This window comes from Aythya ferina (assembly GCF_964211825.1).
Source record: "Aythya ferina genome assembly, chromosome: Z".
Lineage (NCBI taxonomy): Eukaryota > Metazoa > Chordata > Aves > Anseriformes > Anatidae > Aythya > Aythya ferina.
The window spans coordinates 53,281,768-53,306,946 of NC_140299.1; the positions used below are offsets into that span (position 1 = coordinate 53,281,768).

Genomic DNA, 25,179 nt, shown 5'->3' on the forward strand with positions numbered 1-25,179 from the left:
CCCCCGCACCGCCGGGCGCGGAGCCTTTTTCCACCCTCATCCTCGTGCCGTCAGGACCCCCTTTTTTTTTGTTTTTTTTTCCCCTTTTTTTTTTTTTTTTTTTTTTTAAATTCTTTCCCTGGGAGGGCCTGGGCGGCGCCGAGCGCCCCGCCGGAGCCCTGCATTTCCTCTTCCTCCCGGAGCAGGGGAGGAAGGGGCCGGCGGCGCCCCCTCAGCCCCGCCGCCGCCGTTGCTGCGGCAGCGGGCGGAGAGGGAGGGAAGGGAAAGAGAAGGAAGGGAAAGGGAAGGGGAGGAAGGGAAGGAAGGGAAGGAAGGGAAGGGAAGGAGGGACGGAGGGAGGCGGCGCCAGGGGCCGGCGGGGCCCGGAGTCACCGTGTCACGGCGCCCGGGAAGCCGCCGCCGCCGGATCCGCCCCCCGCAGGGCGAGCGAGGGAGGGAGAGAGGAAGAGGAGGAGGAGGAGGAAGAGGAGGAGGAGGAGGGGGAGGAGGGGGCCGGCTGCTCGCCGCCTCTCGTATTTTGGCCTCCTTTCGGCCCCTCTCCTCTCGCCCCGGGGCTCTGTGCGTGCAGCAGGAGCAGCGGCAGCGGCGGGGGGTGGCCAGGCCGCAGCGGCGCTCCGAGCAGCCCCGCCACGGGCCCGGGCTGGCCGCCTCCGGACTAGGATGTCCCGGCATGAAGGTGAGGGGGGCGGCGGGGCCCGGCCCGGCTCGGCTCGGCTCGGCTCGGCTCGGCCTGGCCGCCCATCATGGCGCCGCCGCCGCCCCGAGGGGGCCCGCGGAGCTCGGCGGCGGAAGGGAGGCCCCGGCCCCGGCCCCGGCCCCGGCCCCGGCCCCGGTGGTGGCGGTGGCGGTGGCGGAGGGCGGCGGCCCGGCCCGGCCCGGCCCGGCCGCGCTCTGCAGTGTCATGGGCGGCGGGGAGCAAGGGGAGGGGGGGGGGGGGAACCGGCACGGCCCCGGCCCGCGGTGCCGACGTGTCCCGGGGGGGAGCTGGGGGAGAGAGGGGGGCACCGCGGGTTGGTTTAGGAATTAATTAATTTGTTTTTTTTTGGTGTGTGTGTGGGGGGTGAAAAAGCCATCGGGGGGACTGGAGCTGAAGGAGGGCAGTTGTGTGGTGGCAGGAGAACACCCCCCCGTCCTCTCCCCATTTCCCCATTATTATTATTATTTTTATTTTTTTTTTTAATTTTTATCCCCAGCCTTTCTCGCAGCAGGTACGGGCGTAGCGTGGAAGCGCGCCGCGAAAGCCGGGGTCACCTGGACACACACACAAAAAAAAAAAAAAAAATAATAATAATTAAAGAAAAAAAAAATCTGCAACTTTCTGCCATGTTAGGAACTTAAGCCCGGCACCTGTCTCCATTTTCTCTCTTATCTCCTGCGGCGGCCTTATCCTTATTCCCCGCTCCTGGGAATGTGTTTTGGCAGGCTGGCGGTGGCGGTGGGCAGCGGGGCCTGGCCTCCAGCTGGAGGCACGCTGCTGGGCAGCAGCGCGGGGGAGGCTCTGGGTGCAGGGCCCGCACGGGGCTCGCAGGCCCCTTGTTCACACGAGTTAGGCAGGGTTGTTTACCCAGCACTTGCCTTGCGAAGAATCCACGAGCCCGCTCATGTTGGCTGGAGTTAAAATTTAGTGTGGGTGCCAAGCTCGTGCCCCCTTTCCTCCCACCCTCCTCCCTGCCACCTCTTTTCCCAAGGGGGCAGAGATGGAGATGCTGGGTTTGTGCGTGACTGAAGATGCAGTTGCTGAAAAATAGTGGTTGTAACGAGGGGTTGATCTCAAGAGTTTTCGTTAGTGAGTTTGTGTGATGATGAGCTCTGTAAGTCTGTCTGTAATGCTCGTATCCGTGATACTCTTTCTAAAGTACTGTAGTAAGATGCAAACTTTTCTAGACTGAACAGGTAAAAATTAATGAAGTGATACCGTGTGTTGTTCTCATGCTTTTCAGAGATAAGTGCATAGACATTGTGGTTTTTTTGTTTGCTTTTTTTTTTTTTTTTTTTTTTTTAAGCTTGTGGTATTTGCTGTGGTACTTCAGTGTCTTTTTTAAAAAGTCCTGAAAAAAAAAAAAGTTAGAAATTTAGAAAGTCAGAAAGTCCTGACCAGCCTTACTGTTAAGACAGGGAAAATCTGAAAGTAAGGGGTTTCCTTCCAAGTACTTTTCTGATGGAGGCTATCTCATCAATTTCCCTTGTGGGCGGCAGTTTCTGTTTGTAGCAGTGATAGTTACATCCCTGTGCTTGGGTATTGGCTTGTTGGTATTTAGGAGTGATTTTTTAACAAAACCAAGCTTAGTGTTTTCTTTCTGAAGCAGATTCTTCAGTGTTTGGTCTCCTCTCTAGCTGTGCTTACTTTGAAAACCTGAAATAATTTTCTTTCTTTCCTTGTAAGTGAAGTGGTTGGCGAGCGTGAATTCTGGTCATTTCATGTTGTGGATGTAGACTCTTTGAGTGTGTTCGTGTGTGTGCACGTGCATGACTGAAACCAGGAGAGTACCATGAAATTGAAAAGGGCATGTATTGCTGCATCTTTGTGACAGATTTTTATAAAAATCTAGCGTAATTTCTCACTGCTTCTCCTTTTCCTTCATATTTTAGATCTTTTGTTTTAGTCAACTTTACTTATGGGGTTAGAATAATTCCTCTTAAGGTAGCAGGCATGCTTGTCCAACTTTCTGGAAAAGAGGCTTAGAAACTTGATTTTGTTACATATACAGAAATCCTTAGAAGTGAAATACTCACAAAAAAGTACTTCTTGCTGCAGGTCTATGTAGTGTCATTGGTAGCTGACAATTTTGATCCAGTGCGACTTAGTTGGGAGGACGCGTCTTGGAACAATATGGTGCAAGGGAGAAAAGCAAGTTTTCATAAGTGATACCTTCTCCCTGTGTTCCCTTTAAAATGACCCACCCTCAAAGTTACAAACAGGGTTTATTGATTGCTCCTGACAGAATCTGGAGCACTGTACCAGTTGTATGATGGGAGGGGATGTCTCTGGTAGGGTAAATGCTAGAGAAGTTGATATCCTGAAGTCTTGGGATCCTAAAGAGGCCATAAAAACATCAGATGGAGATTTAAGCTTACACTTTGTTATGATTTCTCGACTGTCTTCTTTGGTGTAATCGTCTATAAAAATGCAGTTTTTACAAAAACTGCACTTTTACTTACAATTTTTTTTTTGTTGTTGTTTCTTTATTAACTATTTTCTTAGCCTTCAGAAAAAAAAAATCAGACCACAGTCTGCCCTTTCCACTGTGTTTGCTTTTCACAGGTGAGCTCTGGGCTCACGTTTCTCCCTACTTCAGGAAAATAGGCCCAAGTATGACATGATTTATTGTTCCTCTTTCTTGAAACGTTCCTTCTGTGTTCCATAGGCTTTGTGGCAATACTGTCAAGAGTAGCTGTTAGCGTTTATCCACCTTTTGCTAATGCTACTTATTTCTATTTTTTTTTAAAACCATCCCTGTTCTATGACTTGGTGTTAGGCAACTGGTTATTCCCTGTCCTGGTTTTGTTGAACGCAACATGAGGTCACCCTCTGCTCTTGGACTTCTTGTCATTCCCTTTACAGGAGTGATCCACTGTGTTTCTCTGGGTTAGTCCCTGTGTCTAGGAGTGAGTTGTGGTGCAATCCTTGGCAGCCTACAAGGAACAGACAGGTGAATTTTTATATTCTGGAAGGTATAGCAGAAGATATTTTGCATATTGTAAATCTTCTTTTGATGGGTGTGCGTTGAGTAATGACTCTTCGTACAACAGTGCACCACACACAGGACAGCATAAAACAGAATTATAACTTCCATAAATATCATTAGAAGACCTCCTATGCACAGATCTTGTAAAACTAGGATGCCGCAGCGTTCCTGGTCGTACAAGGGGCTGGATTCTGTTTTCATGTTCCAGAGGGCTCCAGGCAACACTTGATCCTCCCTCCTGCACGCTCTGTACCCCTCCTCCCTGACATCTTCCATAGTTTGTTTCCTATTTGCGTTTAGGGATGTATTCTTTAAGCTTCAAAAAGCTAGGAGCAGTACAAATGGCTTGTGGTGTGTTTTTTTTTGTGTGTGTTTTTTTGTTTTTTTTTTCTTCCTGGTGCCCATTTGTCAGCATTTCTTATGAATCAGTGGAGCTTTGCAAGGCAAGTAATCTCAGTTCCAAGTGAAGAAAAGCTACAAGTGGATGGTAATAAGGTAGGAAGGGAGGGCAGTGACTCTCAGGACCATGTGGAATTCTGAAAATGTTTCCTGCTGGCTTCATGCTCCTCTTGCTCAAGGGAGCTGAAGTTGCAAGTGCTGCTCTTTTTCCTTTTTGTTTTCCTTTTTTTTTTTTTTTTTTCTTTTGGTGTATGCATAAATGTCTTGCATATGGGTTCTTTATTTGTAATAAGTAATTGTCAATTCTTTATTTGTAATGGGAGGGTAAATAAATGCATCCTAGAAGTCTCCAGAACTACGTGTGCCAACCATTTGAGAATGGTTAATGTCAGGACAGCGTTAGCGGAAAGACTGGGAGTCTGGGCCAATGACATTTTCTGTGTGGTCAGGATAAAAAACATATGTAAAATGTTATCCATAATATAAAGGTTTTGAAAACTAGAGTAACGCCTGATCCTCCAAATCATACAATATGCGTATCGTACTCGAGCTGTAGAGTGAAACTACAAATTTCTGTCAAGCCAAAATACCCTGTAGCAGCTGATATATAACTTTTAATATTTCATGTAGTGTCAGTTATACAGTTGCCACCAAATGCAAAATTAATGTACTTTTGCATGCAAAACTCTTAATCCAGGTAATGGAACTGCACAATTTTCATATAAAGTTCTCTAGGCACTGCGTTGATGGAGTGTTGCATTTAATAATGAAGAAATGTATCTGTGAGACCAGTTATAACCTGGTACAATACCTGAATGTGCACTGGTGTGATAATTTATCCAGTAAGAGTATGCCTAGGACACACAATATGTTAATGCTAAACCTGAACAGCTGCAAATGTGATTCAAAATATTGGATCATGGTAATTTGCTTTATTATTGAACTATTGTTTGTTTTCAGCAAGAAACTGAGTCATCATTTAATAATAATAAAAAAGAGCTGGGTACATCAGTGATATTTAACAGCCACAGTACTTTTGGGTTTTGAGGAAGCTACGCTTTCATTTAAGAAGGAAAAAGGTTTATGGATGATGGTTTATGAAGCACATTGCATGTGGACCTGCATGATGATATCCCTGCTGTGCATGTGAACAAGGTCCTCCAAAAATGGTTGTAGAGAGAGACCACTTCATCACTTCTTGTGGCAAGAAGTAGTGTCATGGATCGTTCTTTGGGAGACAGCAAAAAAAAAAAAAAAAAAAAAAAAGATTTAAATGGTCGGTGTTGGAAGGTTGATGGTCAATACCTTAAGCAGAAAGATGGGTGTAGAACTGTGATACACCTGACATCAGTGGGTGTGTGTGTGGGGAGAGGAGAATGTTTAAATAACTCCTGGTTACAAAGGCACATTGCAGGTAATGGTGACTAGCAGGGGCTCCGGGCAAGTGCTCAGAGAGACACGCAAGTGCTGTGAGCAGCGCTGGGCAAATGAAATTCACACATCTTAAAAGAAAAGATTTTATTTAAATATTTTTTTAGGGATTTTGCCTATTTGCACTGCTGATACCATTTTAGAGAGTTGTTTGTGTTGCTATTCACAGATACGTCGTTGTTGTTGTTGTTACTTCAGTTACTCTGTTTTTATGTTTGTTACGCGCAATGACTAATACAGAAAGTGTTAATACATTTGAGAAGCTGCTGGACACAGCAGCACCTTTGAAGCACTCCGTTGAGCCCCCCAGGAGCTGGGATATGTCAGAATTTGGCTGCAGATGTCTCTAATTCAGGCTCCTGTGAGTATCTGCTTTGTGCAATTACACAGCTGTGTATAATCTGCTCCGTGCTACCCCAGCCCCTGTTGGGGTGCCGGGGGGGCTGCCGTGTGTCAGAGCACAGCCCCATTTGGGTTTGGGACCGTACAGGGAGCAGGCAGGTAGGGGTGTTGCCGAAAGGAAGGGTGGTCGAGGTGGTGACAGCAGAGTTTTGTTGCGGAAAGTTGGATCAACCCCACCTCCTTCCTCTGCTGCAGAGCTCACGTGGAGGGCTAGGCAAATCGCTGGAGAGAGAATACACAGGTGGCTGCTTGATGTTTGTTCCTTATTTTAGGAAGGCTCGACTTGGGCTTCAAGGGATCTGAGCTTTTACAGCTGCGGTTGTAGTAGCTAAGTGATCGGCTTTGAAAATGTGCCTGACTTCAGAAAATCAAATGCTCTAGAAAAATGATCCTTTGGCATCTCAGATCCAGCAAGTGGATTTGGTAGGTTTGTGGTTTTAATCTGTGTCTTGTTTTCCATCAGTTCCAAGATGAGGAGAAAAAGTGGCTTAGAAGTGCTGTGAAACTAAATCCGCTGATATTTATGCTGCATGGAAATCTTGCTGCCTTTTCCCTGTGAGCACTTCTGTATCAGAAAATCCAAATTGTTAAAAGTGTCAGTGAAGGCTCAGACTGACCAGTGATGATAAAATGGGTATCTGGTCGTTCGCTGAACACCAAGGGCCCTGGTGCACTGAGCAAGGTGCTGTTTTTCTTGGAACATGTGTAATTGTGTAAGACTGCATTTCCTGTGGGTTTGGATCACAGATTGATACTAAGATGCCGATATTTTAATACCAGCAAGGGCTTGGGTTTCCATGTTTTTTGTTCTTGGAATCACTTAGTGGGCTAAATCCTCCACGCAGGATGCGCTCTTGCCTCTGCCAGATTTAGCCTAGATGGGCAGATTTGGTAGTGCTGCGTTCTGAAAGTGAAGTTGTAATGGAGAAGAGATTTACAAGCTTAACTAGAGGCAGAAATGTCAGTGCCCCGTACAGAAATGGCATTGTAAGGCACTGCACGGCTTGGGTATACCCAGTTCAGAGAACTCGGAGTAATGTTAGCAACTTGGGACATGGGTGAGGAAGAATTACTGCGTGGAGAGAAATTGCAACGGTGTTTACCTCAGATGACTCGACTCCTTTCTGTGTAAGAGCCTGTAATCCCTATTTCCTAACATGAGAAGGAGATATTTAATATGTTCCAGAAGGTGATGAAAACTGAATAGAAGTGCTTTTTCATATAGTACGTAAAGAGATCGTGGAACTTTTTTTAGTGAAGGTTCTTGAGCCTGGATAACAAGTATCCAGAATATGCAACTAAAGCCTTGTTTTTTTATCTTAAACTTCACACATCAGGCCTTGTGACTATTTCAGACTTAAATGTGGCTGTGGAATATCTCAAGTCTGATGTCCCATTTGGTTCCTGTACCTTTCCCTGAAGCAACACCTGAGCATCTGGTTTGAACTTACTCCTATCATCGTTGTTTTTATGGTCTTTATGGTTATTCACGTCTTCATCCCTGCACAACATTATTATAAACTTTGACACAATGAAGTAGATCTTTTTTGAATTCAGTGCAGAGCACAGGGAAAAGCTCGGTAGCTTTACTGGCTGATAGTGCGTAAATCAAGGCTTCAGGTTAGAGTTGTTTAAAAAGTTTTATTTGTCTTAGGTTACTGACATTTACTAAGTTGAGGAATGAGGTCTGTCCCAAGTTAAAGTTGTGGGGAATTATCATATAAATGTCTTCAGCTTTAGTACAATTTTCTGATCACTCGTGATTCCTCTTAATCCGTATGTCTCTGAATAACATTTCAAAGTTGCGTCCAGGTGATCACTTGGTTTCTATCACTGGAAGTCATGCGTTCTCATTTGGAATTCATTTTAAAGTATGGGCTCATACTTTACTCGTACTGGAGCCTCCGAAGTATTTGGAGAAAAACACACGTTACATGTTCTTAGAGTGTAGTTTGGGTGTTAGGGGGAGGTTGGATTTGTTTCATAAAATTTTATTATTTTTTTAATTTTAAAACATTTAAATATTTTTTTAGTCTTGATATATGATCTGGCTAAGTACCAGAATTCTCATTTTTACCACCTGTTTGTCAACCCTGCAATGAGTTTCCTGAATGTATTAACTCTTTTCATCCTGATTGCTTCATTTGGAGCTTCTAGGAGACTTGCTTTTAAAGTTGCTCCCATTTGCAGCTGGAGACCTGGGTAAATCTTCTTAATCTTTATTATGATTAAAAAGGAAACCTGAACACAGGAAAGATTGATGTTTTCTTCTGTTTGCACATGCATTATAAGTTAGAGAGTTTGACTTTCCTGAAGGCACCAAGGAAGTCCTACTAAAATGAGGATTAGTGGTTCTGTACTCCACTTCAGTGAGATTTATTGGTCCAAATCCATTCTTAAGAGCTCTCGGCTCACTGGAACATTTAAGTGGCATACATTTACACTGTTTCCAGCTATTACTTCCTACAGTTTCCCTCTGATTTGTTTTTAATTTCAGTATTCATGTAGAATCGCACATTTTTATCAAAGTATTGCTCCAGATTTGATTTGAGGCATCCCAGTGTAATCACTGACAAAATGCAGCTGATGAAAGACATCAGTTAGGAAAAAAAAAAAGCGTAGATTTTTTTAAAACATCCTGCAAGATATGGATGAAGTAACAGCTGAAGTTTAAAAAAAATATATAAATCTGGATCATAACTCCATTTTTTTTCTTACCTCAGGTCAGATTTGGTCTTCCCCCATCACTTCTGCCATGTCCTGGTGCCAGATTCTTTTTGGGAGGCAATGTTTCTTGTCTTGACTGACAAGAGGTGCTGTCTCTGGTAGGATGAATTCTCTTCTTTGTTTTCCTTCCTTTTGGCTTTGAACTTTTATCTGTCACCTTTTTTCTTAGTCATTGTTCTTTTTTCCCTTTGCTGTGCTGTCTCTCTCCTACTTTTGTTCCTAGTGAGGGCGATTTTCACAAAGATCTGTGGATGCTGTAGGCCCGTGTCAGAGGTGAATGCAACAGAAGTTTAATGCCTGCCTCTGTGAGCTTCTTTGAAAAACAGAGCTCTAATATTTCTTGGTAACACAAATAACCCTGGTCTATTTAAGAAAATAACTATTTCGAAAATGTTTCTAGGCAGTGGGTTCTCTGGCTGTTGTAGATATGAACGTGTTTAGTTGTTTTCAGAGGAGACCAGGCAGCTTCAGGAGTAAAAAAAAAAAAAAAAAAAAAAAAAAAAAATTCCTTGTCAGGTAATGCCAAACCATTCTTACAGTATTTGTAAAGGATTTACTTCTACTTTTCAGTAACAGAGGATTGCAAGTGTGGGTGGTATGTATGGACTCACTTGAGTGAACTTACTGATACTAAAGCAGCCAGCGTTCTTGTCTGAGGGGTGTTGCTGTTGGCCAGCTCTCTTGATCAGTTCTTTGAGAATATCAATATACATATCAGAATTGTGATTTTAAACCAATTTCTAAAGTTCTGCACCTCCATATACCAGATGAGTTGTTCTTCAGGTGCTTAATAATATAGCAGGAACCCAACGTCAGCTCTTGGAAGCACATACCTAGGTACATGCCTGGAACAGCGGTAGGATTATTTGGAGGCATCCTGCATGTGGCTGTTTGGATAGCAGTGCTGTGAGCTCTTGAAGCTGTGATATTCTCTGGATACCTACCTCAAGTGTCCTTGCCCCAGCAGCAAATTTTCAAGGTCAGGAATGTACTAGGTTATAAACATATAATGACTTCTGTGATTGTCAGCTTGTCTTTGCTTCCAGACAAGTAATTCTGACAAGGGATAGTGTTCAAATCTATGGCAGTGTATTTTTTGCATAACTTAACAGGGTTTTTTGTGTATCAGCAGCATGCTCAGAAATTCATGTTCACCTTAATGAATTTTAAATTGCTGGAGTCTGACTAAATAACTGTTTCTTGGTTGGACTTTCTTTTATGATAGTTAGAATGAAATTAGCTCTGAAGAAATCTGTGTTTTAGACACAAGGGCTTGTTTGTGTTTAGGGTCTTGTCACTTTCACTTAAACAAAGCGTTATTCCAGCTATTTGCATGTGCTTTTAAAATAGGTGGTAATGAGGAGATGTGCTTAACACAAATGGTGTTAAGTGTGCTTTATTACGTGTATGCAAAATTGCAAGCGGAGTTGTGGATTGTCACTGCAAGTGCAAAATGAACATAGTGAGAGGCAGCTTGTAGTTCACTGGTGAAATTGGGTCAACAAGAGCAGCTTCGCCGGGAGTAATGGTGGTGGAGCGTAGGTCATGACTACACAAGCATGGCTTTACCACTGCGATCTGCAGAGTTCCTTTGGACTTTATCACCCTACATTCCAAGACTAAATGTGAGTCCATTAGCACCTGAATTGTTTTTAGTATTATTTTTTCATGTGTCCAGAGTCGTCTTTCTCCCTAAACCTGGCTGTGGAAATGAGCTAAGATGGAGAAGGAGCATTCAAGATGCCCTCCGAGAAAGATGACTGAACTTTGCAAAAGTGAACTGTAGAGATTGCACAGCTTCTGATGTTGTGCACGTAAGATGCTTGTTTTTCCAACCTAGATGTACATAAGACTGCTCACATGAAATTGATTTCATACCTGTCTCCCATAAGATGAGAATGCCAGCAAGTGTGGTTTGTTCTCGGACTATACAGATGGAAGAGTATGTTACTCCTGCTGTAAACAACTACCAGGATTATTTGTTGTTTTGTATAGACTTGCATTTGTTAATTACATTAATTAGATACCTTGCAGATGTAAGAAGACGGAGTGAAAACTATGCGGAGTGTCTTGGTACACGAGTATGTCAAATACATTTTCTAACACTTTTCTGCCTTGGTTATCTTCGATTTACATGTAAAGGTGAGCAGTTAATTTCCCCTCTTGGCTGCAGAAAGAAGGGATGCTGTGATCTTCTCCCCAGTTGTTTTGGCATAAGGCCTGCAAATTGCCAGCGAGAACAGCAAGTTTTCCCTATTCTGGAAGATTTTCTTGGGGGGTAAGGGAGGGGCTGTGAATATAGCCTGAGATTTTGCTGTAGAAGAGTGGCTTTGTAAGTGAAGGATGTCCTTGGATTAATTGACGCTTACTGGCCCAACTTGGAGTGGTTTGCATCCCGAACTGCTGCCTGACATTTACTTAGAAGCAGAGGATCTGCAGGAAGCAAATTTTCAGGTTTAACTGATGATGTCACATGAAAAAAATACACATACAAGTGGAGGATTTTAATATTTTTTTGGAGGGGGTGGAGTTTGTAGTCTATTCTGGTACTATCCAGCTTTAAAGTGTTGGAGCTAGTTACTGTAACTCGGAGCTCAGTTAATATTTTGTTCCTGGAAGCATTAGGAATGCAAGGAGAGTGACCACAGAGCTGAAGAAGTGTGTTGTTGAGAATTACGTGCCAGAGTGCAGTTGTCTAGTCAAGAATAAAGTACTCCAGGCTGTTAGTTGGTCGAAGACGCCTGACTCTGGCTTTGAGGAATGCCGTGATGTATTTATTGTTCCAGCGCTAATATTTCAGGTCAGCAGATGATGAATACTGTTTGTAGTCCTTGCACTGTTTGGTGTCGAGCTTCTTCAAAACATATCTTTCCTTCTCTTTAATACCCCTACAAATCATAAATCATGACTTTTGAAGAGGCAGGCACTGGATATGTCATTGCATTAAACATCACTCATATGGAGGAAGGTGCTGCCTGCATGCTTTTTCATACTGCTAAGCATTTGGAGGTCTTGACAGTATATAGCAGTTGTATATAGCAGTTGTGAAGATTCATACTGTAGTTTCTTTCTGTTGATCCAGGAACTCTAGAGAAGCTGCTGGGAACCTGAGGAATGTCTTGTGAGAAAGTACAGAGGAAGTGTTTTGAATGATCCAACAAGCTATATTCGAGACAGAACAGACCTTAGGGCACAAGAAGGCTAAACAGTGTGCATGTACATTAATAGGATTGTCAATCCTTTTGTTTTCCTCCTGTACCAATCCTAAGGTGTCTTCCAGTTGTACCCACGGAAGATTGACTCTGTTGTCTGGACCATCGACTCTAAGCTGATTTATGTGGGTACTGAAAGATGCCTGCAAACAAACAAAAAGGGTTCAAGCTTCTGCCTGTAAAATATATTTTATGTGGACATTAAGGTCCACATAAAATGTATGTATGTATAATATATGTACGTATAACATGTATGACAGTGTCATACAAAGTTCATATAGGGTTATAAACTGTAGGAAGGTACAAAGTGCTGACTTGGTCAGCTGAGAGTTATGTCAGAAGAGTAAGGTAGGAAATTGGAAATTGGAAATTGGAAAGAAAGCAGCTAATGCTTACTGTTTCCTGTAGGAGTTGCTGTGGTGTAACCATCTACAGCAAGCTCAGAAAACTTGTTAAAATAACAGTTGGCTTAAAGTTGTCCTAGGGGCATGGACATGCCGTACTACAGATGGCTGTGACTGGACGGGCTGAATGAAGGTCTCTCTTCATCCTTGCTCCCCTGTGACACCACCTTGAGAACTGCCAAGGTAAACTGATAGAGTTTCAAGCTCACACCCAACCTCTGTCCTGGTGTCTGCAGGCGAGGAGGCTGTGCTGTCTTCATGGTAAAACTAGCTGCATGTTTATGACATTCATTCATAAACCAGACTGAAGAATCCAACACATTGTGTAGCGAGGCAGTCTTCAAACACAAATATTTTTAAGAAGTGCATGTGAGGGTGAGTGTTTTTCTCACGAGCATCTGAGAACAAGATAGTTCAGCAGATTAGTGGTCAAGCAGAGTCTGGTAGGAAATGGAGAACAGAACTTTAAGTTAGTTAGAAAATGTTTTTAAAAAAAAAAAAAAAGAAAAGAAAAGAAAAAAAAAAGAAAAAAAAGTTGTGTGTGTGTTGTTACTGAACTATATCTCTTCCTGAGGTGCAGAAGAAGCAGTGAGGTAACACGGTGAAAATCTCTTGTCTCTGCCTTCCCCAGCTGTATATCCAGGTTTTTCTTCAGTACCATATTTATCTTATAGTGCTCAATTCGTTTTTTATAGTAGATCATTTATAAAACTCTCTCAATGAAGATCTGTCAGACTTGTTTGTACAGTTGATTTTTCCTAATCATTAACATACTATTTTATGCATTTTGTAACTGCAGTGTGGCACATGAGCCTGCAGTAACACGTAGTTGGTTATAATACTACCTCTCCTTTTTTCTTCAAATTAGGAAGCAGCATATTTGTCTGTTTTGATAAAATGCTGTATCATTAAGTACGTGCTTTATTCTTGTATTCAGATCAGCAAGTAAAGGGAAACGTCTATAAATTACTGTCTATTCTAATTTTTAAAAATTGTCTTTTTTGTTTAAAAAAAATAAAATAGTTTCCACATTTTTAGATCTCTGTGGGAAATAAGTTTGGTGGTTTTTTATAATTGTTGTACAGTCATTACACTAGGTTCCTGTAGTAAGCATTGCTTTGCAGCTGTAAATTTCAGACTTCTTTCATCTGGTTATTGATGCTTTGTGGGAATGCAATTTTGCAAATGTTTTTGACGTTGAATCCTGAATGCCATGTTCTGTCGCAAGGCTGAATGACTGATTCTCTCCTGTTCAGAGAAAGGACACGAGGCTGCAGAAAGGTTTTTTCTTTTTTTCTTTTTTTTTTTCCTGAAGGAAGGTGGTGAAGCTGTGGTACCTGTCTTTGTGGTATAAGTCGAACAGAGAGCTTAGGAAATTTCTTCATTGAAATTTATCACGAGGATTTGAGAGATTGGGTTATGGCTGGACAGAACAATAGATTTGTGGCTTTTTATTTTTTGGTTTTTGTTTGTTTTTGTCTTGATTTTAGTGGATCTTTTAGTGTTTCTATACATAGCATATATTTCTAAATAGAACAGCTATATTGAAACCACAGTAATTGTTTCAAGGGTCCTCCTTCACAGCTGTTGTCCCTTCCTACCTCAACTGAAAATAGGTTCCTTAAGTACTGATCTAAGTGTATCTTCAGTTTCTAGACAGATTGTGTTTTTTTTTTTTTTTTTCCTTTGAAATGGTAGGTGGTTATTTTCTGTTCTAGGAGTAGTAATGAACTCTCCTTTCCTATCCTTAAATTTCTTCATATGATTGGGACTTTTATGGCACAATCATAGTGAAGTTGATGAGCTTATTTTGTACCTTCCACAGTAAATTGATCCCTTTGTATCTGGTGTGGCAGACATGGGAATTTTTTTTTATATGTACCAAGTGATTTATTTTTTTTTTAGTGTGTTAGATTAAAAATCCAATTGCGTGGTGTTTTTCCTGAGAATCACATGTAAGGATGGGTTTGAATGAAAGTATGAAAAAAACCACATTTTTTATTTTTAAATTGAGCTTATTACAGTAAAAGCAATAATTACTGAAGATTCACGGACTGTGATTTGTAGATCAGTAATGGCTTTTAGAGTGTTTAGTGATCGGTAGCTATTTAGGAAAATGGTCTGATTCCGCATATTCTGAAACAACCCTGTTAGGTTTGTTTGTAAATTATTCTGAAAAATAAGTTGATTGTATGTATAAAAAAATGGATGGGTCTGTAAGGGAAGTGTTTAGAAGATGGTAGTCTGATAACCTTTGGTTGTTTAGGTGTATGTGATGTAACAGGAGAAGAAAAAAAAAATCACGTAATAAAGCAAAAGGAGCTTTGGCTGCTGAGAGGAAGAAAGAGCAAGGTAGGCACTTGGTATGTCTGGGTTGTCAATCCAGGGAATTCATGAACAACCAGCAAAGAAGCAGAAAATTCAGAAAGAGGGGGAGAGAGTAATGGAACAAATTCAAAGCTTGACTGAAGTAGGCATGAAACCTTTTTTGCTTTGGGAGACTACATTTCCCACAGCACTTTTCAGCTTTTTCATCACGAACACGTGTAGCTTCTAAGGGCATGTTATCTGTCTGAGAAGCTGTTCCCTGTGACAGGGAGTAGAAGTGGTTGGCAAGGCAGTTGGTTTATGTTCGTAGTAAGAGAAATGCATGAGAAAGAGCCCAGAATAAAACACTGCCACTACTGAAACGAATGCACTGTAGGATTTTAACCTCCTATTGCCATTTTTAAAGTACGTTCATGTTAGCATTCTCGTTTGTGTTTGGAAAAAATGGGTTATTTTTATAAGCTCTGAGACCTCTCGTGGTATTAAAGGAAGATAAATTTATTCTGTGCCATCCGTGGCACCGTACAAAATGGAAATGTTGAAAGTAGGCTGTAGGTTTGAAAGTGTTACTGTGTGCATCTCTGTAAACCTGGTGGGGTAACAGGGAGGAATCCAGCTACAGCTGCCTGCCTTGTATTGGATGTTGCTGATACACCTCAGTGAGGAGAACCACTTGCTCTTCTTTCCACATCCCTCTTCCAGCTGCTTTCCAGTTTTGTTTTCCTGACGTGAAAAGCCTGTGTATTTCCAAACCACTTTGTGCAAATCTGTCCTGTAAGTCTCCGCTATCATGGGTCGTGTTCTCACAAGGCATTGACTGGGAGAGGTTTTGAAACCCTCTGTCTCGTCCTTCTAGCCCTGTGGTTGCCCAGACAGTGCTGCATGCTTGCTGCACTCCTGCTTGTGCAAAATCTTACCTCTCCTCTGTGCTGGATGGGAGAAAAGGTTGCCACGCTTTTCTTATTTTGTAAATGTTTTAGGAATAAGAGGGTTAGGAGTGAGTCTGACAGATCAAAAGTAAATCAAGCTGAGTATCTCATTTGGACACAACAGCTACGTACAGGGTGTACCTCGATGAAGTATTTAATTTCTGCTAAGCCTTTTGCAAAATTTTGCAGGGAAAGCTGATGAATTTTGACTCTTCCAGGTGTTCTGAATATTGATGTTTTTCTCTTGCCTGCCTATAACAGTGGCTCATAGAAAAAGGAGTTGAGGCTGTCAAGCATTTCTACTTTTCTGCTCAGTTGAGTTGAGCCATACTAATTGGTGCCCTCCAGTGCCTGACTGGACATGTCTTGTTCTACCTGTAGTGTATTTTTTTTTGTTGTTGTTCTTAAATAACACCATTAATCAAAATACGCAGGGTGTTTTCTGAGAAGACTGCCTCTAATTCTTGCAGGGCTCAACAGAGAAGTACCAGTTCTTCTGTTTAACTTCTCTTCAGAACTTGCTCCGTGTTTATTCACATTTTTAACACTGATAAAACTCATTCTTGTGTGATGCTCTTCCTCCCATCCCAATTCCCTTTCAGTTGGTGTTCACCTTTTTCTGTTTTTTTTGGCCTAAAATAAACTCAGGAACTTGTCTTTGTCTCTCAAATAAGAAACTTTGCTATTGATTTTACTAGGTACGGGGTAAGTAGTAACAGCCCAGTGCTGTTGCTATTATTTTCTAGCCCTGGCACTGTTTACAGCTTTCCTCAGTTTAAGTATTTTTCTGTTAATAGAATTCACATGCTGTTTGCCATTTTCCAGATTAACGGTGTTGTTAAATAAGATTGTGTCTGGTGCCAGTTCCTTTGTTGCCACATTACAAACTTTCTGTGCCCTAATAAATGTGCTGAAATTTGTTTAATGTGTTTACGATGTTTTAGCAGGCTTTCACGTTGTGATGGTTTTGAAGGTCAAATTAAATTATATTAATGAAGGATAAGATTCGTATATAACGTTACCAAAAAATCTATCAAATCAAAAATCAAATTATTTCTATAATTTTTAAAAATCAAATATTCAATTAGAAACCCAAATTTGGTCAATCATAAGCCATTGCAATGTAGGCTGTTTTTGGTTCTACTTCAAAGGTCTGTTAAGTATGTCTAGCACGCCTTTGTGAATCAGTTCTCATGACATGCTAAGAATTTTGCTGCATTTTAAATATTTGGATATGTTAATTGTAATATTTCCATCTGAGAAGACATTTAACGTTTTTTGTTAAAAATACAGAAGTCCGTGGTACTCTCAGTGACGACATCTGCGTGCTTTAGGAGGCCAGGGCTTAAAGCTATAACCTAGTTTTCTCCATGATTTCAAGGAATAACTGGTGAAGAGCCTGATCAGGGTAGGAAGCACACAACTCACTGTTTAGGATGGTAGTGACTATTTAATACACCCTTGTTGTTGTTTAAGGTGTTTTGTTTTTATTTTCTAATGTGTCTGTGAGGAAATGGTTTGCCTTTTGTTTTGTGGTATTTGCAGTAACTTGTAAAAGTAATAAAACAGGAGGCATAGGAAATATTATTGTAGGAGGTTTCAAGGTGGATTCCAAGGTAGTTTTTTGCTAAAGAATAGAAATAAATCCTTAGACAGAAACAGGGTAGGATAGTTAAAAATATATACATAAATAAATTTTAGAATTGGTCTCCTGCAGCTGCGTTCTCCTCCTACCTGGGAGGGCTGCCCAGGACTCCTACGAGCCTGTTAAAATCCTCTTTTAATCCAAGCTTATTTCCTGCATTTTGGCACAGGGATATGCGGTATTTTGTCTGCTTTCTCCACAATATAGGTAAGTTTGTCCTTCTCTGGTTAGGGAGGATGCAAAAGTATTCCTCTTTGCTTGCCATGGAAGTCGTTGTTTTGGAGTGTAGACTGTACAGTGACTCTCAGTAAAATGATGTCTACATTGCAAGTCCAATGTCTCCAGCAGCTTCTAGAGCAATTCCTGTTTTTTTCTTTTATGTTTTTCATGATGTCTCGTAGGTGTGTTTGAAGAGATGGAAAAATATCAGGATTGTATGAGAAATGTTTAGGAAGGATGTAATTGCTCTTGTTGTGCAGAGAAAATGTATGATTGGGGTTGTCGGGAACTGGTCAAGGTTATGTGTGTGTGTGCAGAACCTATTTTTGTCTGCTCCAAGACAGAATGAATAATAGTCAAAGCTCATCTGACAGAAGTATTTGTATCGTATCACCTTTTTTGGTGAATTGGTAGTTGGGCAAATGTACATTACGAGCTGAGTAATTGATCACTTTTTTTTTTTTTGGACAGTGTTCAGTAAATTCATTCTGATTTTGCTGTTCTCTGCTGTTCCTTTTGGAAAAGGTGATAATTTAAAAAGTTTCACGGTCAGGGTTTATGAGATAGCTGTTATGTCATCTGCCTGGGGTTGTAAGCAAATAACTTCCCTCTTTTGGTCGGTTTCAGCTACTGCTGTAGTAGTGAAACCGCTGGTGTTTCTGGGATCTATTTTTTAAAAAATGTTGCACTTCGCATTTATTTTTGCTTTAATGGTGGCAAAACTGTTCTTGGACCTGCTGCGTGAATGTCGCTGCTGTGATGCGATGCCATCTGCTGGGCAGCAGGATTGGTACAGGAGAGAGGCCTCGAACTGGCCTGGGAGAGAACTAGAGCCTTGAAGTAAAACTGCGTCTGATTTTTTTTTTTTTTTTTTTTTTTTAATTAAGATCTTGACGTACAAATAATTGGGTATATCTCAAGGGCGTTTCTGGGAGGAATAGAAACAGCCTTGGTTGTTGCATTTAGATACTGCGGCCTCCCTCTCAAAGTTGGATCTGGGGGAGTGAAGCACTGAGTGACTTTCTTTTGGTATTCAGTGCATTTTTTGTGGTGTTTAAGGGGATTGTGCATTATGGTTATTTTGTTCGTTGGCTGGTTTTAGTATGGCATGATTAAAACCATTTGTGTAATCAAACAGAAATGAATGACTTAAAACATTCGCAAATTCAAGTTAAGAAAAAGCAGAATGAAGCCAAGTAGTACAACTATGCCATGCCTTACACGCAGGCCTTAAGGTAATTTGCTTAATTAATTACCTGGCCAGGTACAAGTTTGTGTCTGGGACAGTCCTCCCTGGCGTGCAGGCAGTCAGCTGTTTAAGGTTTGTGGTGTAGGAGTTGAAAGGCATGATCAAAGAACCAGGAAATTACAGAGGGCAAAAGGTTACTTTCATGGTAGGGGCAGATAGGGGATTGCTGCTGTGGGGAGCCATCAAAAACCTTTCTGCCCTTCTGGACTGATACAGCCACCACTCCTTCCTTTTCTCCCCCATCTCTTCCCAAATCTCTTCCCAAATGCAAGTCTACATCATCCCTGCCTGCAGCTTCAGCCCTGTCCGTTCTTTTAGGAGGTGTGCCAGTCTGGCTGCTTCCTCTTCCACGCTGCTGTAGGAAGATGCTGCGTGTTCAGCCCTGTTACTCAAGGGATGCGTGAGGAGACAGCATTTTTAGTTACCTCGAGTAGCTAAAGGACACGACGTGTGGGTTTTCTGTTCAGCACTTGGAGCTGCGGGAATGATGGAGTATGCGCAGTGTAGTACATCTGTCTCTGTGATGCTTGTGTTTGTATTCTGATTTAGGTAACGTTTAAGATGCTTAAAATCAGACTTTGCTGGCTTTGCTGAACTTCTGGTGAATTTTTCACGCGAACAACAAAAATTGCTGTTTCTGTAAGTTAACCTCAAATTCGGCAGTAGTTGCCAAATTTGTTGACTCATTGAGAGGTGGGGATACTACAGTATGAAATGTTTGGCTTAATATTCTTTTAATGGTATCAAGTGGCATATATTTTCCTAGCTTCAGTCCCAGAAGGAACTGAAAAATTGGGCAGAATTTACTGCTTTAAGGTCAGAGGTTGACGTGTAGACTACAGATGATGGTTAGTGTCAAGTGAATGTATTAAAAAACAAACGCACTGAAAGAACTTCTTACATTGAAAATTGGCAGGTGCATATTTTAAGGAGCGTTAATTATGATCTTCAGAATATAAAAATGAAATGCACTGTACAGATTGAAGACTTTTATACCGTAGAAGATGGCTCAACTATGTTTTATTTTTCATTTGTGTGCTGAAGTTGGGATTTCTGAAAGGTACTTGTGAAAGGCAGAAGCCTTGAACTTTGTCCCCTGAATTTCTAAAAATTAAATGATGTGATAGGTCCAGAGTATTGCTAAAACTTTAGAAGTTTGTTGTTTGAGACAGGAAGATGTTCCAGTACCTCTGTATGGCACACATGTGGTTACATGTTCTTTATAAGCAAAAACAAACAAAAAGCCCTGCCAAGTTCTCCTTTGGGCTTTTTTAATACTGCATGTAGCTATTTGCTCTGCTGAGGTTCTGAGAAGTTTTATAAATGACTTCAGATTTTCCTTCTCAAAGACAAATTCCTGGTGACATGTTGCACCTGGCAGCGTAGCTCGTATGCTTTCCACTCCTGAGGAGAATTAATACCTCAGAAATCTGTTGCATTGTGTGGGTATGCCCTTCATCCTGTTGCTTTGCAACATATATCTGTTGAAACTCTCTTAGCTTGCTTTTTTAAGGGATGACTTTTATACTCCACTTGACAACCATTACCTTCTCCTCATTAAAATCTTGTCCATCCTGAGCAGGAAGCCAGTCATAAGGGAACCGCTTCTCTGAGGTACACATGTTATGTTTGTTCCCAGATCATATGTTTCCAGGTTCAAGGATCTAAACTAGGTTTTAAATTACCTCTTGAATTTTGCTGGCAAATGCTGTTGCTTTTCATTGAGAAAAACGTCAAAGTTGTGGTAAGTTGTTGTAGTAAGTAGGGTTCAGCCTCTGTGCTTTCCCATGTGAAATATTGAAAAAAGTAATGCCTGTCTTGCTTCATTTGTCAGTCTTACAAACGTATTCAAGATTTTGTTGCATTTAGGCTGTAATTTTTGTGTAATGTTACTTCTGTGGTCTCTTGGTAGGTCTGAACAGTCTTGTGTGTGCTGTATAAACATTTTCTCAGATAATTTTTATCTGGAACAGATTGTTGAGCAATCAGAATAATATTAAAAGTCCGTAGTATTTTGGGCAGCCAAGAGTGTGCGTGTGTGGTGGAATAACCCCACTGCTCTGTTATAAATGTGTCTATTCACGGCAGTATTTTTGTTTTTTTTTGACTTGCAGAACATCTTACTTGATTTTACACCTCAGGTTTGTTTGCAATTGTAAAAACAAATTAGTCCCAACATACTTAGCATTTGAACCACGTCTGTCCAGCATTTTTTCCCTGTTACGAAATCAGATTTTATGCTTTCTTTGGTCGCTCTGTTAAACCCAGTAGAGGTTGATTTGATGGTAATTAATTCTTAGCAAAACTAATTTTTTTTTTATTTGTCATAAGAGCAAAGGGTTTTTGATTGTCAGGATCAAAGTGACAAAGGTGTTTGGGGGGGTGGGAGAGGATTGTTTTGTTTTGTTTTGTTTTTTTAAAAACAAATTACTATTCAATATCCTTTACATAAAATGCTGGTGTGACAATATCTTCCTGAGGTCATTGGCCTTGATTAGGTGCAGATGTGGAATGATTTTATATACAAGGAAGAATTTTGTATGAAAGGAGAAGAACAGTTTATTAATGGGACTGTCAAGTACCTCCTGATTGATTTCACTCGAAATGCAAAGTTGTGACTGTGGGCATTGCAAAGGGATGCTGCTGAAGAAGCCTTCAGAAATTGGAGTTGGGTAGTGAAAGGTAGGATGAACCGAACCCCTTTAGCTGTTAGCACAATGCTACCCTCTAGTGGAACAGAGTTACATCTAAAAGGCAGAACAAAAAACCCAACCTTTGTCAGAGAGCAGGAAATTTTTACTTAGCATGTTAGACAGTGTATGTGAGTACTTGGCGCAGCAGCAGCAACGTAGAAGAAAATTTGAGGAAGAAATGGGATAATCTATGGTAATGAATTGAAAACCTAAACTGTAACTAAAATGTTTATTTCTTACTCTGTGTTCAAACGTTCTCGATGAATAGCAATTCCTTCTGGGCTAAGAGGATTTCACTCAAGCATTTTCTTAAAAGTCATTAATTAGCATTTTGCGCCAGTCAGAATTGTATGCTGACTATCTAAATCTTTGTCACACGTTGTTCAGTCTTTTCTTTTGGTTGGTTGTTTGCTTTTGTTCCTCGCTTCAAAACGAATCCCTCCAGAGCCTGCTTTTTTCTCTAAACCTGTGATTAATATGGATGCATCCAGTATAATCTGACATTCTTGAATCTGTAATACGCCTGCTGTATTTGCAACATAAGGTAAATGCAGGGAAATGCTGGAAGATTGGCATCTGGTGAAAGATACCATGCTAACAGGAATATGTTATTGCTGAATGCTTGGGGGTTTTGTGGGGAATTTCAGTTGACATAAAGATTAAAGTAGAGAAAAACAAAAACCAAAGCTTTCATAAGGAAGTGAGAGTGTTTACTATAATAGAAGTGGTAGGGCCAGAGGAGATTACTGGGCTGGGTATTTCAGTTTCCAGATCTCAGTTTAGATAGGTGGGTGAGGTTTTGGCAGCCAGGTAATCAGCTTGGAGAAGAACAGGAAAAACTGCAACAGACCTCAGTTTTGGTGGGACTGCTTTTCAAAGGGAAGACTAAGAATAAGTGACGAGAATAAAGGGATTCAGTGGGATATTTCAGATTTAAAAATGGGTTTAATTCCCAATCTAAGGCCTTTAATTTAATTATTACTTTTTTAACCAATTTCCTTTAGGGGCTTTCTTTCTCTGCTACATGGAAAAAAATAAACCACCATACAAAAGTAGCTTGGTACATCCATCCAGTGCTGTCAGCTCCTTTCTGCAGGGGAAAGAAGTGGTAGTTTGGAGCCATGGCAAAATACTGACCATGAGAGATGTAGAAAGCATCATTTTATTATTCTTTTAACCTGAATTCTGTTGTTGTTGAGCTCAGATTGTGTACTTTCCAGTAGAGAATTGATTGTAGGAAGCAAAAATACATCTGCTGTCTGAAAACCTTCTTGCATGTATTTTTAAGCACAAACATTATATTGTGATTTGTGTTCATGGTTGGATTTTTCCAGAGAAAAATTAATAATCACAAAATACATGGGAGGAGGGGCATTGCACTTCAGAATCCATTGGCAGGAGGAAAATGTGTAAAGGAAAACTTTAAAAACATGTCTTTCCTCAAATAGGATCTGTGTAGATGTTTGAGAAAGCATGTGACGGGAGGAGTTTGGCAGTGGCAAAGAAGCGTACATCTGCAGTAAATCAACTGCTTTGAGTTTAAAGAAATAAGCTGTACCTTCCCCACTTTTTGGGGAACCATGGCTTAATACTTGGTTTGGAAAGTTGTTGGTGTCTGACACAGGCTCTGTGTTAAACTAGTCTGCTTATTTCAGTACGATGCCTAACTTGCTGATCGAGTGCTTTCTGGAAGGTTTAGCAGGCAACAAAAAGGCTTGCAGTGCTGCCAATAGCTGATAAGTGTTTTCTGTATAACATGCATTGTTGGGGGAAATTTGGATGCTGCATGTATAAAGCTTCGTACATCTCAGTATGAAAACAGCAAACAAATGGACTGAAACATTAAAATTTTACACGCTTAATGAGCAGATGTCCTCAGAAATCAGGTTGCTCACAGTATGCAAATTATCAAACATCGTTCCAGATCCTTCAGAGTTAAAAGACGAAAAATCAGAGAAAAGCATGCTAAGGGGGTAAGATTAAAAAGTTTGGAGTCCTAAAAATTTAGTTCTGTTAGGCTATAAACAAGGATATTCTTGAAGCAGTTTCTTCTGAATAAACTTCCATGTACGGTTACACCCAAGCTACATACTGAGCAAGGCAACTGAAGAATTAGCTTCAGTATTCATACCAGTGCACAGTGCTTTGACCTGAGAAATGATGAGAGAATGCCTTAAGGTAGTCCTGTAGGTGGAGAAATTTTTATTTTTTATTTTTTAGAAGAAAAAGAGAAAATTTTGTCCACTAGTCATCCAATTGTTTGAACAAGTAGCAGAGATTTAAAAGCAATAACTGATTGTTGCATTCCTGTATTCCCGTGTTAAGGCTTCTGTTCAGATGCTACAGAGTGGGGTAACACAACAAAAAGAAATGCAAGCATTTTTTTGTAATTAACACCAGTCCTCCTCTCTCTGGCAAGTAGGCTTAAAAAAAAAAGAAAAGTAAATAGGCCATGGGTTATGGTGTCAGTATTTTGTTCTGGTAATGTTTCTCTAAAGTCTGTGCTTGAAGGGAGCTGTGAAGAGCAAGCCTTAGCTGATGGTGAAAGAGGATGTTGATGAAAATTTTGCCTGCAGTGTATACGGTGGTTTCTTTCCTGGAGGCCCTTAATTTACCACTGCAATTGAAGGAAGTTTGTTAGGCGTGACAGATTACAAAATGGCGATACTTCTGCAATTCTGCAGTTAACCAAGTAACCGAGATCTGAAACCACACAAAAAAATGAAAGTCTCTGGAATCTGTTAAGGCTTTTCCTGACACACATAGTACGACTACTCGCAAGTGCAAATACTGAGCTCTAGAAAGAAATAGAGAGCACCGATACAGCCTAACTCTCCCTCCCTCCCGCCCCCCCCCCCAAAAAAAAAAAAAAAAGCTTTACTTTTTCCCCATTCTTTAAAATAGAAAAAAAGTCCTACTTTGTAGTATATAGTAATATCAGGAATGATTGTGGTGGTGTTCTTGAAAATTAGGATGTTAAGAAAAACGTGAAAGTAAAGGCAGAAAAGCTCATAGATGTTTGTAAGTGGTGGTTGTTGTCATTTTTTTTCTTCCTTGATCAACCAGTATGCTGTTGAGCTGTGAAGAGTACTTGACCCAAAACTCTTAGCTGAATAGTCAAATACTAGTAGTGCTACTACCAAATAAAGATGTCTGTAGGAAGGTGTGTCTAAAGGTATTCTATAACAATTTGTTATCATTTCAGATGCTCAAGTGTGCCCTTACTTTACTTCTAGAGTTCAAGAGCTTGATTTTCAGAACAGTATTTAATTAGAGACGCAAATGCCTTTAGAAATTGAGTCGTGTATGTAAGGTGTAGGTGTCAGAGATGGCTGATTTCTTTTGGTTGTTGAGAGGGAGCAGGAACAAATCTGTTTCATCAAAAAAAAAAAAAGCTTTTATTGTTGTTTTAAAACATTTTTTTTGTTTGTTTACAGGTGTCAGCTGTGATGCATGTTTAAAAGGAAATTTCCGAGGTCGACGATACAAGTGTTTAATTTGCTACGATTACGATCTGTGTGCAACTTGTTATGAAAGTGGTGCAACAACAACAAGGCATACAACTGACCATCCAATGCAGTGCATACTAACAAGAGTAGATTTTGGTAAGTGGTAATTTGAGACTCTAGTCCTTTGGTGCTGTGTTGTGTTAGTAAACAGAATATGGATTTTTCATGTTTCTACTTACTAAGCGCTTTTTCTTCCATTAGCACACTGAAAATAAGGGCACATTCCCATCTTCTTAAAAAAAAAAAAAAAAAAAAAGCGTGTTTTCCTGATTCTGGTACATAAAAACTCTTACATATCTCTTAATTTGGTGCACAGCAGGTTATCAGACTACTAAGTTTATTTGAT

General features: G+C 40.7%; 1 protein-coding gene across 2 annotated transcripts in view; it reads left to right on the forward strand.

Moving 5' to 3' along the window:
* Window positions 1-333: 333 nt before the first annotated feature.
* LOC311426983 (E3 ubiquitin-protein ligase KCMF1) overlaps window positions 334-25,179 on the forward strand; it is a 47,821-nt gene continuing 22,975 nt past the window's right edge. The window contains exons 1-3 of one of the 2 annotated variants that reach the window (XM_084503880.1): window positions 335-676; window positions 8,642-8,743; window positions 24,762-24,929. In XM_084503880.1, coding sequence (XP_084360006.1) covers window positions 24,899-24,929 — 31 coding nt within the window. In that variant the 5' untranslated portion in view covers window positions 335-676; window positions 8,642-8,743; window positions 24,762-24,898. Of the gene's footprint in view, window positions 677-8,641; window positions 8,744-24,761; window positions 24,930-25,179 lie in introns of both variants that reach the window. The other variant, XM_084503879.1, reaches the window with a different exon arrangement.